Source organism: Pelodiscus sinensis, chromosome 2, assembly GCF_052426305.1.
Source record: "Pelodiscus sinensis isolate ZL-2025 chromosome 2, ASM5242630v1, whole genome shotgun sequence".
NCBI classification, from domain to species: domain Eukaryota; kingdom Metazoa; phylum Chordata; order Testudines; family Trionychidae; genus Pelodiscus; species Pelodiscus sinensis.
The window spans coordinates 261,942,335-261,961,048 of NC_143053.1; the positions used below are offsets into that span (position 1 = coordinate 261,942,335).

General features: G+C 47.7%; 1 protein-coding gene across 1 annotated transcript in view; it reads right to left on the reverse strand.

Annotated features, from left to right (window-relative positions):
* Positions 1–12,006: 12,006 nt before the first annotated feature.
* LOC149525490 (stonustoxin subunit alpha-like) overlaps positions 12,007–18,714 on the reverse strand; it is a 166,118-nt gene continuing 159,410 nt past the window's right edge. The window contains 2 exon segments of the mRNA XM_089775955.1: positions 12,007–12,116; positions 12,119–12,499. Of these exon segments, the coding sequence (XP_089632081.1) occupies positions 12,007–12,116; positions 12,119–12,499 (491 nt within the window).

Consider the following 18,714-nt stretch of genomic DNA (forward strand, 5'->3'; position numbering starts at 1 on the left):
AGCACAAACTCTTTAAACTCACCCCCAAATCTCTTTTCCAGCTGCCCCTCCAAACCAGGGCTCTCTTTCCTACCCTGGGATCATCAGCTCTTTCTTTCAGGTGCTGCCCAGCCAAAAGACCCAGGCCTCTGCTTTCCTATTCTTTCTTTAAAGAATTGAGGCCGCTCCTTACCAACCACTGCTCAGACTGATGGACAAAAGAGATTGTTTAACAGTTGAGGGTAACACCCTCCATGTCTCTCATTCACACATTTGAAACCCAGAAAGTATTCCCCGCTTCATGTGTCTAATTTTACACACACAAATGATACATACATCTAAGTAAGATAAACAGAACTAGCAAATTGTGACATGAAGGTTGATGTGTTACATGAAAGCACCTTTGAATTATGTACATTCATGTCCCGGGGTTGGGGGGGAGACATCTTGGTTACAGCGACCATACAACAGTCATTCTAACAGGACGCTCAGATACACTCAGTGAAACCACACTGGATGCATAAATATAAGAGGTTTTATTGCCAGAGCATATTATGCCTCACAGCCTTCATGCATTACTAAATATGTGCTTCTCACTGCAGAGAAGCAAACAATTAAATGAGCAAGCAAGCAGGCAAGCAAGGATCTAATGCTTACACCCTTTCTGCTACTGACAGTCCCAGACCCTGTGCTCTTGAGAGCTGCTAGTGGGTGCTGCTCCAGCATGGGGAATTCCTGAGCATTCACATGGCCTAGATCCACAGATGGGACTGTTCGTCAAGGCTGTGCCTTTCGTCCTTTTTTATAATTATTCCTTTCTTAGGGGTATAAACATCCACAGGCAGATTCTAGCAGGAAACATCACTGTTATCCAATTCCCACACATCATGTCTTGGGCCTAATTCTCTCACAACTTGTTTGTGTTGCTAAGGAGGTCTTGGGCCAGCTCATCACTGGTTGAAACTGGCTCACCACTGTCTCCAGCCAGACCGTCTGTGATAAGATTCAAAGGTAACTGGCTGTTGTCCCTGACAGGGGTTGTCTTCTAAGATACGTTGCACATCTGGTTCCTCCAGGTTGGTCTCTCACATTAACTCCTGGAAGTTGGGCCACTTGTGCCCCAAAATAATGGGATGGGCCAGGCTGGGGGCTACACCAACTGCCATTTCCTTAGTCACCCCCTTCACCAAGTGGGGAACTCGCACCCAGGGGTAGGCCTGGACATCCTCATGGATACTTTGTAATCTGACCTCCCCATCAATGGGTTCAAGGGGGAACACACACTACTGGGCAGGGTCTGCCCACACCTGGAGTCGAGCAGCACAATCCACGACTTAGATCCACTGGTGACCATCTCTGTCAGCTTAAGTGGGGACGGCAAGGAATTCCCCAGCATAGACCTGCTCAAAGATAGTCGCCATCAGTGAAGTCTCATTGCAAGTTCCCATATCAGCCACAGATGAAGCAGGTTGATTCTTGCCCACATGCTCAGGGTTTAGCTGATCACCATATTTGGGGTCGGGAAGGAATTTTCCTCCAGGGTAGATTGGCAGAGGCCCTGGAGGTTTTTCACCTTCCTCTGTAGCATGGGGCACAGATCACAGCTGGAGGAGTCTCTGCATCTTGGGTTCTTCAAAGTATTTGAAGGCTTCAATATCTGAGATATAGGTGAGAGGATTATTCTAAGAGGGGTGGGCGAGATTCTGTGGCCTGCACTGTGCAGGGGGTCAGACTAGATGATCAGAATGGTCCCTTCTGACCTTAAAGTCTATGAGTCTATGAGGTTCTCATCACTGGTCACTCTAGCCTCCCCCCCAGTGGAGCTTCCATCAAAGCTTCCTCTTCAGTTTCTCTCTGAGTTGGTAGTCAGGCTGGGCCCGCTGGACATGGTACCCTTGCTGGCTGGTGGTGTCTCCAGCCCCTACCACTGAAACTTCCCTCTGGAAGTTTGCCTGCCCCGCAGGGGCTCGCCTTCACACTCCCTGTACCGGGTATCCTGGTGGGGCAGAAGTCACATTCCATGGTGATGGACCCACTGGGGCTTCTGCCACCAGAAAGTCTTCCATGAAGCTGACTGCCTCACTGAGGGTAAGTCTACACTACAGCGCTAATTCGAATTAGCTGGAAACATCAGTATCCTCCTCACAAGCTCTGGTCAAATAGGTAGGTGTGGTCAACTCATCCCCTTCTCCCTCTACCCCTTTTCTGCCATTGACACCCACCTCTCTTGCCTGCTGTTTGGTGGAGAGGGTTGGTTGACCATTGTCCCCCTTTCCCACTGTCTGTGCCTCCTCCAACACCTCCCTTCAGGATGGAGCAGGCCCTTTCCCCCAATCCCATCAACCCTATGGTTCCCCTCATTGCCACCAGCCCAAAAGTCCACTGTGGCTGACCTCCGAACCCCTAGTCCAGCACTCCGTATACTATCATGTTAATCGTGGAGGGTAGCACTGTAGCAAACGGAATCTCTGCTCTCCGGTTGCCAGTTTTAATCAGGGAATAATGGTTGGCGCACTCCTGGTCTGGGAAAAGGTCAAAAGCAAAGAGCGTGTAACCCTGGGCAAATTCGTCATGGTCTACCAAGAATGCGAGGTTTTTTCTCTATTTCCCCAACGCCTGCACCAGTTGCATGTACTCCCTCATGCAGTCTCCATTCCCAAAATCAGGCTGCAGCAGTTTAGCCGGCACTTGTTCACCATCCACATATGAGGCCACAAAATTAATGTTATAATGTTTAAAGTTAAAAGGGTTTTTAACATAACTGCCACTGAAGGCATCGTTATCTACAAAGCCGATCACAAGCTGTTTGGGTAGCTGCCCAGGAAAGAGATTTTCCTGGTTACTGGCGTGACTATCGGCTGGTATGCTAAACACCTTTATGCCCATGAGGTCTGGTATACTCAGAGGGTATGTCTACACTAGCCCCCTAGTTCGACTAGGGAGGCTAATGTAGTCATTCGAAGATGCAAATGAAGCCCAGGATTTAAATATCCTGGGCTTTATTTGCATCTTCCCACCCGGTCGCCATTTTTAAATCCCCTTAGTCCGAACTGACTGCCCTCGGCTACACGCGGCAGTCAAACGTTAACTCAAACTAAGTCCTTAGTTCAAGTTAACTGTTACACTTCATTCCACGAAGTGTAAAGTTTGACGTTTGAAAGTTAACATTTGACTACCGCGTGTAGCGCTGATTATGCCTGAGCTGGAGTATCGTGTCCAGTTCTGGGCACCACATTTCAGGAAAGAGATAGAGAAATTGGAGAAAGTCCAAAGAATAAAACAATTAAAGGTCTACAATGACCTAAAAGGAAAGACTGAAAAAACTGGGCTTGGAAGAAGAGATGGTGCCCACTCTTTAACTTCTCTCTCTCTCTCTCTGGATCCCTCAAATCAAGTAAGATTTCCCCTTGGATGCCTATAACTGATTAACACATAGATGAGAAATTTGCCCAATTCTGTCAAGGAACAATCTCTGGCAGGGGCTGTATGTGAGCTCTTTATCTCCAGCGGTGCTGACATCAGCGGTGCCAATATGGGCCCGGGCACACTGCTTATGCTGGGATCTCTGATCTTTTTCATGGAGACATTGCTTGAACTCAAAATGTTGGACACCATTCTTGATGGTGGTCCTCCAGGTTACCCAATCCTTGCCCTGCCTCTCCCAGGTGTCAATGTCAATGCTACACTTTACCAAGGTGTTCTTAAGAACATCCCTATAATGCTTCCTCTGCCCACCACAAGGCCTTATGCCGGTCCTTACCCAAGTGTAGAAAATCTGTTTAGGCAAGTGTGTGTCGGGCCTCCTGACCATGTGACCAGACCATTGTAGCTGCCTGCGGGCAACTATTGCGTCAATGATGTGAGACTTAGTCTCTGCAAGGACACTAATGGTGGTCCATCTGTCCTGCCACGTGATGCCCAATATTCTTCTCAGGTACCTTTGGTGGAATTTTTCCAGATCTTTAATATGTCATCTACAGGGAATCCATACAGCAACACTAAGATGATTATGGCATTCTAGACATGAAACTTGGTCTGCGCCTTGATGTCACAGTCAGTGAAGACTCACCTCCATAAATGTCCATAAGCTGCGCTGGCACTGGAGAATCAGTGGTGGATTTTACTGTCCATGTCAGCATTGCTGGACAGATTGCTTCTGAGATAAGGGAAGCTGTTGACATTTTCCATCACTTGGTTGGTTGCCATGATGATTGGTTCCAATAACTGTATGGCAGGTGTTTTCTGAAAGAGAACCTTGGTCTTTCATGCATTGAGAATCAGTCCCAACCTGCGGTAGGCCATGGCAAAAATGTCAACAATTGCTTGTAGCCTATCTTCTGAGGTGGCACCGACTTAGGCATCATCAGCACATTGGCATGCTACTGCTGATATTGTTGTGGTCTTGGTCTTGGCTCTGAAGCAGCCCACATTGAAGAGGCTGCTATCCATACTGTAAGGTATTTTAACTCCACCTGAGAGATCATCTCCAATAGTCTGGAGCATGGCTCCCAAACAGATATTAAATAGTGTAAGGGCTATCACACATCCTTGTTTGACTCTAGTCCTTATGCCAATGGAGAGAACCGCATTGGCTACTGTGGTATCTGTTGTGGAGCATGGTGTAATGCTTCATGAAAGGCTACAAAAAGAATGTGGACGCATTGGAGACGGTCCAGCGGAGGGCGACCAAAATGTATAGGGGGCTGGAGCACATGACCTATGAGGCGAGGCTGAGTGAGTTGGGTCTGTTTAGTCTGCAGAAGCGAAGAGTGAGGGGGGATTTGATAGCAGCCTTCAACTGCCTGAAGAGCTTCCAAAGAGGATGGAGGGAGGCTGTTCTCAGTAGTGACAGATGTCAGAACAAGGAGCAATGGGCTCAAGTTGTGGTGGGAGAGGTCCAGTTTGGATATTAGGAAAAACTATTTCACTAGGAGGGTGGGGAAGCACTGGAATGGGTTACCTAGGGAAGTAGTGGAGTCTCCATCCCTAGAGGTGTTTAAGTCTTGGCTTGACAAAGCCCTGGATGGGTTGATTTATTTGGGATTGGTCCAGCCTAGAGCAGGGGGCTGGATTTGATGACCTTCTGAGATCTTTTCCAGCTCTATGATTCTATGATTCTATGAAGGTATATTTAGACGACCATGTCGCTGCTCTGTGTATTTCCTGGAGTAAGACTCTCTTTAGGAAAGCAGTTGATGTTGCCATAGCTCTGGTAGAGTGGGCCTTTGGAGTTGTTGGTAATGCCCAAGTATGGAGCGAGTAGCATTTAGTAATGCATGATGTTATGAGCTTTGATATGCTCTGGGAGGACAATGGTTTTCCCTTGGACATTTTGTCCAGGGAAACCATCTAGCTCTGGGATGATTGAAAGAATTGAGTCCTATCAAGATAGAAGGCAATTGCCTTTCTGATGACCAGGGTGTATACCATAGCTTCTTCCCTGGAATGATGTGGTTTTGGATAGAAAGTGGGAAGGATTATCTGTTCATTGATATGGAATTCTGAGTTCACTTTGAGTAAGTAGGACAGATGTGGCTGCAGTTTGACCTTATGCTTCTGAAAGGTCATATATGGAGGCAAGGACATGAGAACTGTGAGTTTGCTGACCCACCTTACAGAAGTGATTGCCAGAAGGAACAATGTTTTTATGGTAAGAAAGGTAAGTGGTGCGGTTGCCATTTGTTTTAAGGGGGTTTTTGTGAGTGAGTGTAGGATCTAAGTCTCACATCGAGGACATGTTTTTTTGAGGTGGGTGAAGGTTTTTCAGGCCCTTCTAGAATCTTTTGGAGATGAGGTGGGCAAATATGGAAAACCCATCAATGGGAGGGTGGAAGGCTACAATGGTGGCCATGTGCACCGGGAGTGTTGACAAATTTTGTTTTTCAGGTGCATGATATATTCGAGTATTTGGTGGAATAGCGCCCTGGATGGATGGACTGCCCTGTGTGTGCATCATAGTGTGAATTGTTGCCACTTGTATAGGTAAACTTTGCATGTTGTTTGTCCCCTGCTATGCAACAAGACATTTTTTAATCTGTTAGGAGAACTGTTGCTCTGCTTCTGTGAACCAGATATGTACCATGCCGTCAGATGAAGCATTGATGGTTTGGGATATTGACCCCCTGGTTCTGGAAGAGCAGATCTGTGTGGTTTGGACAGATGTTATAACAAGTAAGAAGGCCACCTTTAGTGTCATCATTTGGAGTGATGTAGTAGCCAAGGAAGGTAGAGTAAGGCTGTTCAGCAGTAGCTCCAGCTTCTAAGGTGGAGGTGGGGGTCTATGAGGTAGGTTAAGGTTTGTCAACCCTTTCAGGAGCCTCTTCATAGTTTGGTGGGCAAACACAGAAGTGCTGTCTACAGAGTGCCAGAAGGCAGTAATTGCCATGAGATGTACCTTCAAGGATGCAATGGCTAGACCCGTCTGTTTCAGGTGAAGTACATACTCAAAGATCTGATGAAGAGGTGCTGGGTTGTCTGATTAGCAGAATACCATGAGGCTAACCTTTGCCATTTAAAACGTAAGTAGGTTTGGTGGTGTTCTTTCTACTTTGTATCAAGATATCTTTGATCTGTGCAAACCAGAGATCTTCAGATGCGCAGAACCAGCTAGGAACCAGGCAGTTAGGTGCACGTTCTGGGTTTGGGGGTATAGGAAGGAGCCTTGGTCCTGGTTCAGCAAGTCTCATAGATTGGGAAGAACGTATGGCGGACACAGAGACATTCGGTGGAGAAAAGGGAACCAAAGCTGGTGGGCCCTGTGAGGATCAGCCTGGCTTCATCTGTGCTGATTTTTTCGAGGACTCTGGGTATAAATACAACAGGGAGAAATGTGTACAGGATCCTCCCCCCCCCCCAGTTGAGGAGGAAGGCATGCCTGAGGGACTGCCAACTGATGCTTGCTCTGAAGCAATAATTTCAGCATTTTGTATTTTTGTAGGTGGTGAAGAGGTCTAAGACAGAGAAACCCCAGCAACAGAAAATATGCTGAATCATATCACTTCAGCGTTTCCATTCATGATCCAGTGCAAAATGTTTTCTCAGGGAGTCCAAGGCAGCATTGTTGATGCCAGGTAAGTAAGTTGCTATTAAAGTGATGTTGTTGCAACTGCACTAATTCCAGAGGTGCACTGCATCTGCGTAAAGAGATTGAGACCATGCACCACCTTGGCAATTCTTACGGTACATTGTAACAACATTGTCGGTGAGTATTCTGACAGTGGAGTGGGGAATGTAGTTTCAGAAGTGTCTGCAAGCATTGAAAACCACCCTGAGCTCCAGAAAATTTATGTGGAGAACTGTCTTTAATGATGAACATTGGCCTTGTACAGACATGCCGTTCATGCGGGTACCCCAGTTGATAAGGGAGGTGTCTGTGGTAATGTGGGCCGAAGGCTGAGGCTGGTGAAATGGGACTCCTAACAGGAGGTTGCGTGAGTCGGTCCACCATTTGAGGGACCTGCAAACATCAGCTGGAGGAGTCATTGTTGAGGATCTGACTACATAAGTTGTGGCTGCCATATGGCTCATTAGTTGTAGGCACATGAGTATTGAAACACTAGGGCTGGTGATTAATACAGCAACCAGGTCTTGAATGACTTGTAATCTTTGTAGGGGTAAGCAGGCTCCTGTTGTGGTGTTGTTTAGACAATCCCTATAAACTCCAAGGTTTGAGAGGATTCCAGTGTGGATTTCTGGTCGTTGATAATTAGACCAAGGGAATAAAAAATTTGTTGGGTTACTGCTATCATATGTCATGTCTCTGTTGAAGAGTGGCCTGTTATAAAGCAGTCATGGAGGTAAGGGAAAATTATAACACTCAGTTGATGCAAGTATGCAACCACTACTGCAAGGGTTTTTGAGAATAACCTGGAGGTTGAGGAATGTCCAAAGGGAAGCACCTGGTACTGAAAATGTTCCTTGCCTACTGTGAAGCGAAGAAATCACCTGTGGGCAGGATGGATGGATGGTGACGAGGTCCATGACGTCCGCACTAGACCAGGTGGGTGCCCGCCTCTTGCGGTCCTGGGCAAGCTCCCGGGAGCCGCCAGCCTGGTCCCGGGAAGAGGGGGAGGGCTGAGGGACATCGGGTGGGTGGCTCGAGCCATGCCAGGTGCAGGGTCTGCTGGCTGGGTGCTGGCAGGTTTGCACCTGGCATCGGCATCGTAGCCAGCCCATGCCCCTTTAAGGGGTCCGGGGCCAGGAGGGGGGCAGACGAGTTTCCCTGGTGGTGCCCAAAGTGGCCACCAGGGAAAGCTGGGGAGGGCTAGCCTCCCACTAGTTCGAATTAAGTGGCTACACACCCCTTAATTCGAACTAGTAAGTTCGAACTAGGCTTAGTCCTCATACAATGAGGTTTACCTAGTTCGAACTAAGCGCTCCGCTAGTTCGAATTAAGTTCGAACTAGCGGAGCGCTAGTGTAGCGCCTATCAAAGTTAATTCGAACTAACGTCCGTTAGTTCGAATTAACTTTGTAGTGTAGACATACCCCCAGTGAACTCTTCTGGGATTACGGCTGTAAAACAGAAGTCAAGTGACTCATTAAGCGCCATTTCTGCAGCTTATCTAAAGGCAAAAGATGTGAAAGCCATAGTGATCAACTAAACAGAAGCAAACCTGAAAATAAAAGTAAAGATAAAAGAAATAAATGTCTTTCAAGGCCTGTAATTGTGCACATTGCCTGCAGTGTCTCTCTCCTCCCTTCCAGCAACTTTGCTACTTAGAGTTTACACTGCTGACTCACTTAGCTCCAATAATTTAGATACGTTCATGAAACCATTTACTGTTCACCTAGTGCAAAGGTAAGTAGCCCATTGTGGAACTGGTCCCTGTCCCTGCCTCTGTGCTCCAGCTCTGTATGTGACCAAAGGTTACTTGCTCCCTAACAGCTCTTCAGCTGCTCTAGACTCCCCCACTGCAATGTGAGCCCATTGCTCCTTGTTCTGCCATGTGCCACCACTGAGAACAGCCTCTCTCCAGCCTCTTTGGAACCTTCCTTCAGGCAGTTGAAAGCTGCTCTCAAATCCCCCCTCACTCTTCGCTTCTGCAGACTAAATAAGACCAAATCCCTCAGCTTCTCCTCTTAAGTCATTTGCCCCAGGCTGCTAATCACTTGGTAGCCTCTACAATGTGTCCACCTCTTTTCTGTAGCAGGAGACCCCAAACTGAAAGAAGTCTTCCAGATGTTGCCTCATCAGTGCCGAGAAGAGCATAACAATAACTTCCCCAGATCTGATCCTACTAAGGCTTCTCCTAAGCCCCACAGACCCAGAGCTAAGGAGAGGTTCCCTCTAATCTGCGTGGTAGCATGACCTAGAAGCTGCTTAATGAACTCTGTCTTGCCAAGGGCAAAGGACTCTGCACACAGAGCTGCCTGGATGGGGAAGGGCCCTTCTCCCTCAGCTACAGCAGCAGCTCCCTGCTGAGAAGGACAGAGCAGTCCAACTCAGCAGGGACACGGTAAGGACAGAGGGGACGCTGCAGAACAGCGTGCCCTGGAATGACCTGTTAATCTTCCAAAGAGGTTGTCTTAAAGACGTATATTTGGAGGTCGTCAATGTTCCCCTAATTTTCCAGTCATGAGTGGAATACATTTTGGTATGAGCACCAAGGCCTGGGAGGATACCCACACCACTTGAAACGCATGCTGCCAGTCATGTGTTGTGGGCTCTCTGCCAATCGGGTGGTCAGCATTTCAATCTCTCCTGAGTAGCCACCCAACTACTCAGCTTCCTGGGAACACTGGAGGGAGTCTGCTCTCCTCTGCTGAAGCTTTCTGGGCGCAGCTCCTTCGTTCCTTGCACCACAGCAGGACACTTTCACACACCACTCAATGATTACTTCAGCTGGCACCATTACAGCACTGAGACTGGCAGCATAGGACCCTGGTCTACAAGGAGGTGCTCTTCCCTTTCAATTTCCCTTACACTAATGCAGGAGTGAGCAATAATTTCTGATGGGACACCACTCCAAGAATTTGGAAAGGGTCGAGAGCCGCACTCTTCCATGATGTTAATGGAGGAGGTGCAGGGTCTGGGATGGAGGTTGGCTGCACAAGGGAGCTTGTGGTAAGGGACTGGGGTGCAGGAGGGACTGTAGGGTCAGAGAGGGGGGTTGAGTGAAGGAGGCAGTTGTGACATGGCACATGGGAATGGGGTGCAGGAGGGGGTACAGGGGTTTGGGTTGTGACCAGGGCAGGGGATTGGGGTGGTGGGTCTGGAGGAGGTATGAGTTCAGGAGGGAGACAGGCTTATGTGGGGTAGGGGACAGGAATGGAGGGTCGGAGTGAGGGAGGGAGGGACTGGGGTGCCAGAGGTGACTCCTGGTCAGAAGCTCAGCATGTTTCTCAGGCAGCCTCCCTGCCTGCTCCGCCCCTTCACATAAGAGCCTGGCAGGGAGGGGTGCTTCATGTTCTGCCTGTTTGAAAAACAGGCAGCTCCCATTGGCTAGAAACCAGCCAATGGGATTGTGCTGGAGTCAGAGGCAGCACATGGGGTCTCTCTCCCCTCTCCCCTGGCTCAAAGCTGTGAAACACAAATGGCCCAGCAGCTGCTTTTCTGAACAGCAGGCAGGAGCAATCAGGCAGGCAGGGAGGCTGCCCTCTGTGTCTGCAGGCTGGATCTGCCTCTTTGTCCAGCCCTGCCTCAGTGGATGAGATATCAGCTAAAATAACTACTCTATGGAAAGTGATGCCAGTTCAATGCTACATACACATATTTAATGTCCACAAGCTATTACCCCATATTTCCCCAATTCCTTCTAGGATGTACTCATCATAATTGAGGCTGTGAAGTACTCTAGAAATCCCAAGGAGAAGTGAGAATATAGAAATTTTACCTCAGAGGAGTGAAGAGGGAGGGGGATGGGAAAGGGAGATTGGGGGGAGGGATGGAGGATGGCTAACAAAGTGAACAGCTGGAAGGAGGAGGGTCAGGGGCCTGGCACAGCACACAGAGCTGGATCAGAGTTCTGTGTCCGTGGAATCTCCTTGGGGAATCCGTGAGATTCTCTGTCCCAGGACAGGAACCGTATCTGGGGCACGGCCCATGCACTGGTACACGTGCCAGGAAGCGGGCCCCTTAGTCAGCGTCTGTGTGAGATAATGAGGTGCCTCATTGTACCTAGGAGTGTGAAATCCCATTTAATTGATTAACCAGTTACATGTTAATTGTTGTGGTTTTTATATATTATGATCCTGCCTTTATGAAACCAAAATGGAGTCCAGAAATAGTGACCATTTACCTCCCAGCCCTGTGAAGTGGAAAAAGCCTGTCCATCCCCCACCCACCTGCATTGCAGGAAACACGGCACCAGAGCCAGGCTAATACAGGTGGTCCCCGAGTTACGAACGCATCGACTTACGACCATCTGCACGTACGACCAACCTCCCATTAACCCCATTACAGCTGGTCCCTGACTTACGAACGCACCATCTGCACTTATGAACAGCGCAGCAGTATTTAAAAGCATGTATTCCCAACTTACAAACAAATTAAGTTACAACCAGGTGTTTCTAGTCTGCTTCCCAAGGTGCTGACAGGCCCTGGGTACCCTGAGGCTATGTCTAGACTGCAGGCTTCTTTTGGAAGAAGCTTTTCCGGAAGAGATCTTCTGAAAAAACTTATTCCAAAAGAGAGCGTCCATACCGCCAAAGAGCATTGAAAAAGTGATCTCCTTTTTTCAAAAGATAGCTGAATGGACGCGCTCTCTCATTTCAGCTGTGACTGCTATGGACACCTGTGCTTTTTCCTCTTTCCTCCTCTTTCAAAAGAACTCCCTCTTCCCTGTCCACACACAACTTTTTCCGAAAGAGCTCTTTTGGAAAAAGGAGTCTTCCTCTTAGAAACAGGATTACTGCTGTCAGAAAAAACCTTCTGTTCTTTCAATTTTCTTTTGAAAGAATGTGATTGCAGTGTGGATGTAATTCAAGTTCTGTGAGAAAAATGGCTGTTTTTCAGAAAAAGAATTGTAGTATAGATGCACCCCCAGTCACAGGGATGCAAGGTCAGCTGGGTTTCTCTGCTGCTAACTCAGAAGAAAGGGAAGATTTTCTCCCCATTGAAAGAGGCCCCTGAGAACATGAAGGTTGGGGCAAGATCATCAGCATCATTCAATGCCACCAGCCCCCCTTCACCATCTGAGAGACCCAGATTCTGCTGGGTTCTGGTCTCAAGGGCAGCAGGGCAATAAACATCCTGTGGGTCCCACTGTCTCTCAGCCTGTCCCACGGCCACATCCATCCACAGATCCCTGTCCCAGGCTTAAACTCAACATCTTCTTTCCTTTGCACAGACTCCCTAGCAACCCCCACAGGCCAGTCTCTGGTGCCCCCTCCCTCCACCTTCACCTCCCAGGAATGTTTCCCCGAGGTGAATTCCTCAGGGCCCAGCACACAGAGCAAACAATCAAATCTCCACCAATTGTCAGGCAATGTCTGGCTCTTTTCTCCCCGGCTCACGCTTCTTAGGTCTGCAGACAGGACGAGCTCAGGATGTGCTGTGGCTGGATCCAGAGTCAAATTCTCTGGGGAGAGATACAAACGGAGCATTAGAGGAAGACACAGGTCAATGACAGAGCGAAAGGATCAGCTGGGCCAGTGCTGAGACTCAAAATATTCCCCCTCCACTCACCTGCTTAGGAGCCAGTCAGTGTGACGTGTGTTAGCATGGGCCCCTCGGTGCCGCTCATTGTATTAGCTAAAGAGCTACCCAGAGAGTGAGATTAAATGGCAACAACACTTCACTGACCCCGTGATAAGGCGCCTGGGAACACCTGATGCCCCACAAGAAAGTTGAGTTCAGCAAAACTGAATTGTGTGAATGCTGGAGGTAGCAAATTCAGGTAAATGCCCTGTCAGCCTTAACTCTGCCCCCTGGAGCTGGGAATAGTCCCTGGGAATTAGCTGCCGGCACTGCACTGTGCTAGGTATCAATGTATTGAAAGGTGGAGGTGTTACCTACCAGCCTTGTGCTCTTGGAAGTGAAACTCATGGAAAACCATCGTCCCTTCCCCTAGGCCTCTGCTAGAATCAGACAAAGCAAGGAAAAGGCCAGGGAAGACCTAAACTAATTAAGGAAACACCCCAGCCCCATCTGCATTGAAGATGGAACAGAGGGACATCTCAATAGCATACAGAATGGAGACCAGCTCTTCCAAAGCAGGAACCGCACTGAACTCTGGGATACCGAAAGCAGAGAAGCACTGCCTGATGGGAAATCTCTGCTCCAGATTGTAATGAACCCAGGCCTGCTTACACCAATTCTAGTAATGGATCCTATTGACATCCAAATTACTGTCACTGCCAAGTTGCACTGTGAGCTCATTCAAGGAACATCACCCATAGCCAGGTGTGATCCGTCTCTATTGTTCCACCTCTGTTTACCCATAAACAAATCCAGTCTTCTCTTCGAACTATTGTCCTATCCCTATAAAAACTCCTACCCTTGCCCAGGAAAACCTGTTCTGATTTTAACTGCATCAGTTCCATTTAGACTTCTTCATCTCCTGTCTGATCCTGCTGGGGGCTCTGCTTTGCTTGTCTCCTGCCCTCCAGATCCCCAGCTCCCATCACCATCTGGGAACCCCGATCAGTGCAAGCTCCATGGAGCGGTGAGGTCTCTTTCTCTCTCTTCCTCCCCCGTCCCTCACCCTAGCATAGCCTCCTGACTCTGCCCTATGTAAACTGTTAGGCTGTGTCTAGATTACACCTCTTTCTCGACAGTGAGGGGGAAATCTTGCTCCCCTGGGGTACAGAGCCCCCAGAAGGGTTCAAGGCCGGAGGTCAAATCAAATCAGTGAGGCAGGAGAGAAACCTAGAAGGGAAAACTTTATTATGCATGCATGCAGGCTGGCAGCAGATCAGTAGCAGTCAGCCCTGAGTTACAGGTTTTTGATCCTTTATACAGAATGCTTAGACAGTTCAGTTTTTGATTGTTTTCCTTAACATATCAAAGTCTCTGCAGAAGTACTCTGAGTTCTGTTCACACCAGGAGTGCTAGAAGTAAGTTTTACACAACAAAGGCACATGAGAATGCGGAGTAGTAGTCTTACAAGGCAATTGTGACAAAGATAAGAGTATACATGATAATTTGTGACAGACTAGGAGTATCCATGAATTTGAGATAGGCATTGTAAGGGTCTTGATTAGAGTTAATTTGATTTCACTCTGATACAGGGAGGCTACATCTACACTGGCCCCTTTTTTGAAAGGGGCATGCTAATTTTAAACTTCAGAATAGGGAAATCCGCGGGGGATTTAAATATCCCCCGCGGGATTTAAATAAAGATGTCCGCTGCTTTTTTCCGGCTTGGGGAAAAGCCGGAAAAAAGCGTCTAGACTGGCCCGATCCTCCGGAATAAAGCCCTATTCCAGAGGATCTCTTATTCCTACTTCAAAGTAGGAATCCCCCGCGGATTTCCCTATTCTGAAGTTTAAAATTAGCATGCCCCTTTCGAAAAAGGGGCCAGTGTAGACGTAGCTGGAGAGAGGTCTGGAAAACTTTTAACCCTTACAGCAGTTTTCTTTTAGAAAGTTATGATTTCCTCCAGTGTCCACCCTTAGACCCAACTGGAGTTATTTGATTTTCCCCACAATTCCCCCCTTTAATACTCCTGTTGGAGTATTACTCAAAGTTTATCCTGGACATTCTTAGGTATTCTTCTTCTGCTAGGATGCTTAGCCCATCCCCATCTCCCAAATTTTCCATCCTCAGTACCTCTCTGGTTTGATTGTGAGCAGATCTTTGGGATTTGTGATTGCACTGTCTCAAAGTACCTTTGGTGCAGGTAATGCAACAGTTAATGAGCACATATATTATCACAAATATGACAATAATGATTATCAGATATTTCAGCAAGGCTTTTAAGGTTCCTCCAAACCACCCTCCAATGTCTGGGAGCCAGTTCAAGGGATCCCATTCTTGGATTTCACCGGTCCTTTTTAATACCTTAATTGCTGACTTTATTTTCAAAAGATCTTGTTCTATAATGCCTGATTTATTAACATAGAAACAGCAGGAGGTGTTAACAATGGCACACACTCCTCCTTGCTGAGCCAGGAGTAAGTCCAGTGCTTGTCGATTTTGAATGGCTAGTTTTGCTACAGAATCTATTTCCCTTTCTAGGGATTGGATAGCTTCAGAGGTGGCATTAAAGCTCTGTTTCAGTACCCTAGAGATGTTGCGAATGGCACGTTCCAATTCATTAACACCCAAGACTGGAAGTATAGCACGTACAATGGAATGGAAAAGAGTGGGCCATTCTACTAATGGGTTTATATCATTGGGTGTATCACGCTTTGCTCTGTGTACAAAACTGCCTAGGTTTGTAATGGTATCTGCCTGGAGATCTTTAACTAATTCTGCTACCGGGGCTACGGAGCCTGTAGTGCATCTGCCCTTCCACCCGGGTGGTAAAGCCTTATAAGCAAAGTTTCCACATATGAAAAACATACTCACTGAGGATCAGAGTTAAAATGTTATCCCTATACCACGTGCCTTCAATCCTTATGCCTTGTTTTATATAGAGAGGATCACAGTGCCTACGGAACTGAGGCCATCCTGAGGCATTGTGGCCCTGCATCAGGTTATATGCACAAAAGGTGACAAGATGAATCCGTTCCAGGGCCGTGCTATAGATTAGGGACTCACTTGAGCATTCTGGTGCCTTCTTGTAGTTGGCAGATAAAGGCTCCACTGTCCACAATTATGAACAAGGAGTGATTATACCAATTTTGAGTTTCATTTGCCCACAAGGGGGAGTTAAAACTTATGGGTTTGATAGTAATGTTGTTCAGAGGATAGGTATGTGTAGTGGTCATGTGGAAGGTGATGGGTAATTTGCACCTTAGAGGGAGGTTTTCTTTATCTGCTGGGTAAATGACCCATTGCCCATTCCCTGGATTTAACCTTACTCTAAGATAGCAGGTGTTTTCTGGGATCCACCCCAGAATTTGTTTTCAAGTGCCAAATTTGTTTTCAAAACATAAGGGAAATATAGTCCCTGATGGATGTAATGCTTGAGTAAGGGGAATTCCTGAGGCAATTAGATTTTTATGCCAAATCTGCCTGTTCCCCCCATGACTATGTACTCCTGGCACAGTGTTATCATTCTGGGCATCTACCCACTCTCGCTCTCCTGTAGAGTACTGACTACCAGTAAATCTGAATTTTAGGGGTCTGGTCCACAGGGAGGCAGGAGTTGGGATAAACTGTAATGGTAAAAGGCCTTCAGAGCCTCTTATGAGCTGTTCACATATCCAACAGTCACTTGCATTGGTGAGGGACACAATCTTCTGCAGGGCTTCCCGATAAGGGTGGGGAAAGTTATATACTAAGGCTATTCTGACTACTAAAAGAAGGAAAACAATCCCCATCTTATTATAGTAACTTAAGTCTCTAAAGTAGAAGGATAATAATAATATAGTAATTATCTAGCAACTAGCAAAGCAGTCTCTTTAACTAAGCTTAATCAGTTAGTATTGTTTGGCTTGCCTCTGCAGGCACCCTTCGAGATTTCGTAGTCTCTTAGTTCACTCAATACTGGAAAGGATTCCCCTTTGTGAGAGCTACGGGGCGCCAGGCTCACCTGTAGGTCTTTGCTGGCACAGTCCTACCTCTCAGGTTGTACCTCGAAGCTCCTGGTGGAGGCCGGTTTGGTAACAGTCTGGTTTGAGAGTCTGCCGCCTCGGTCCGCTGAACCTCGTCCTCAGGTGATTCCTCCGGGGAGGGGTCCTGGGTGACGGGGTCAATCAGCTCTGTTGGATCTGCAGTTCGGCGTACATGACTTGCGTGGATCCACGAGGGGCCCTCCTTCACCTTTACTGCCGTGTGTGTGATGAGCAGCACTTGGAACGGTCCTTCCCACCGGGCTGTCAGGGAATTCTTTCTGCGATGTTCCTTCACGAACACGTAGTCGCCTGCTTGGATGTTGTGGCACGGCACATCAGTAGGTACTGGGAGGGCTTCCTTCACCTGAAGGTGCAAGCTAGAAGCAAGCTTAGTTAGTTGGATAACATACTCAGTCAGGGAGTCGAACTCCTCACTTGGGCTTTTTACAACTCTTGGGGGAGAGAGCCCCACTGCCATGAGTCGGCCAAAGACTATTTCATAAGGTGTGAGATTGTGTTTTCTGTTGGGTGTATTTCTAAGATGCATTAGTACTAAAGGTAGGGCCTCTGGCCACTTCAGTCCAGTGTCAGCGCAGACCTTTCCTAACCGTTGTTTTATGTCTAGGTTTCTTCTTTCCGTGTGGCCATTAGCCTGTGGGTGGTATGGGGTATGGAACTGTTGAGAGATATTTAAAGCCTTGCAGATGGCCATCATAAGGGATGCAGTAAAGTGGCTCCCTCTGTCAGAATCAGTTCGTAAGGGTATTCCAAACCTAGGAAAGATCTCCGTCAGTAACTTCTTTGCTACAGTCGCAGCATCTGCTTTTTTGCAAGGAACACTTTCAATCCAGCCACTAAACAAGCATACTATAACAAGACAATACTGATAGCTCATACACTTGGGAAGCTCAATAAAGTCTACTTGCAAAAATTGAAATGGTCCTTCTGGCCATGGGGTGGCGCTTGGAGCTGTTTTTTCTCCTCCTGCAACATTAAACTGCTTACAAATCACACATGAATTAGATAGCCTTGCAGCTTCTAGGTGCACACCTGGGGCATACCATTGTTTTAGGATCTGTGAGGCCACCCCCCTTTTGCTCATGTGTGTCATCTGATGAGACACCTGAGCAAGCTGCCATGTGAGAGATCTTGGGGCGACTGGGCGGCCATCAGGCGCAACCATTATCCCAGCTGGGGATAAGGAGCAGCCTGCTTTCTCCCAAAGGGTTTTCTCCGCAGGGTGAGTAGCTTGCTGTAGTTCTATCAGGTCCTGCAAAGAAACAGGGAGAGAAAGAGAGACCAGAATCTGAAAGGGAGCCAGAGGTCCATGTGCTGCTGCATGTCTGGCCGCTGCACCAGCATTCCCATTACCCAGAGAAACAGGATCAGTGGCACCTGTGTGGGCTGGGCAATGGGTAATAGAGAGGGATGTGGGTAGCTGAATGGCATCAAGGAATTGGGAGATAAGGGGACCATGAGAGATAGCGGAGCCAGAAGAGGTAAGGAAACCTCGTCGTTTCCAAATTTGTCCTGTGGCGTGACAGACAGAGAAAGCATACTCTGAGTCAGTATAAATGGCAGCAGACTGTCCGGAAGCTAAAAGGCAAGCATGAATTAAAGCGATGAGCTCAGCAGCCTGAGCTGACCTGATTCCTGGAAGAGAAAAGGCCTCTAAAACATCATTATCTGAGACCACTGCATATCCAGCCTCTACTTTACCAACTGAATTGCTTTTACATGAGCCATCAGTGTACAACACAAGATCTGCATTTTCCAGGGGTTGATCAGACAAATCTTGGCGAGGCTTCACACAGTGCTCAAGCAATTCTTCACAGTTATGGGCGTGTGGTTCACCATCAGAGGGTAAAGGAAAAAGAGTAGCTGGGTTAAGTACATTACATCTTTGAATTACCATGTTTGGGGAAGAGAGGATAACATTCTCATACCGGGTTTGTCTCTGAACAGACAGGTGCTGAGTGCGGTGTCGCTGTAAGAGAGCAGAGACAGCATGAGGGACCTCTAAGATAACGCTGTGGCCTAATGTGACAGGTTGGGCCTTTTTAAAGTAATTCAGCAGCAGCTGCAACTGCCCTCAGACACGGTGGGAACCCACGGGCTACTGAGTCCAGTG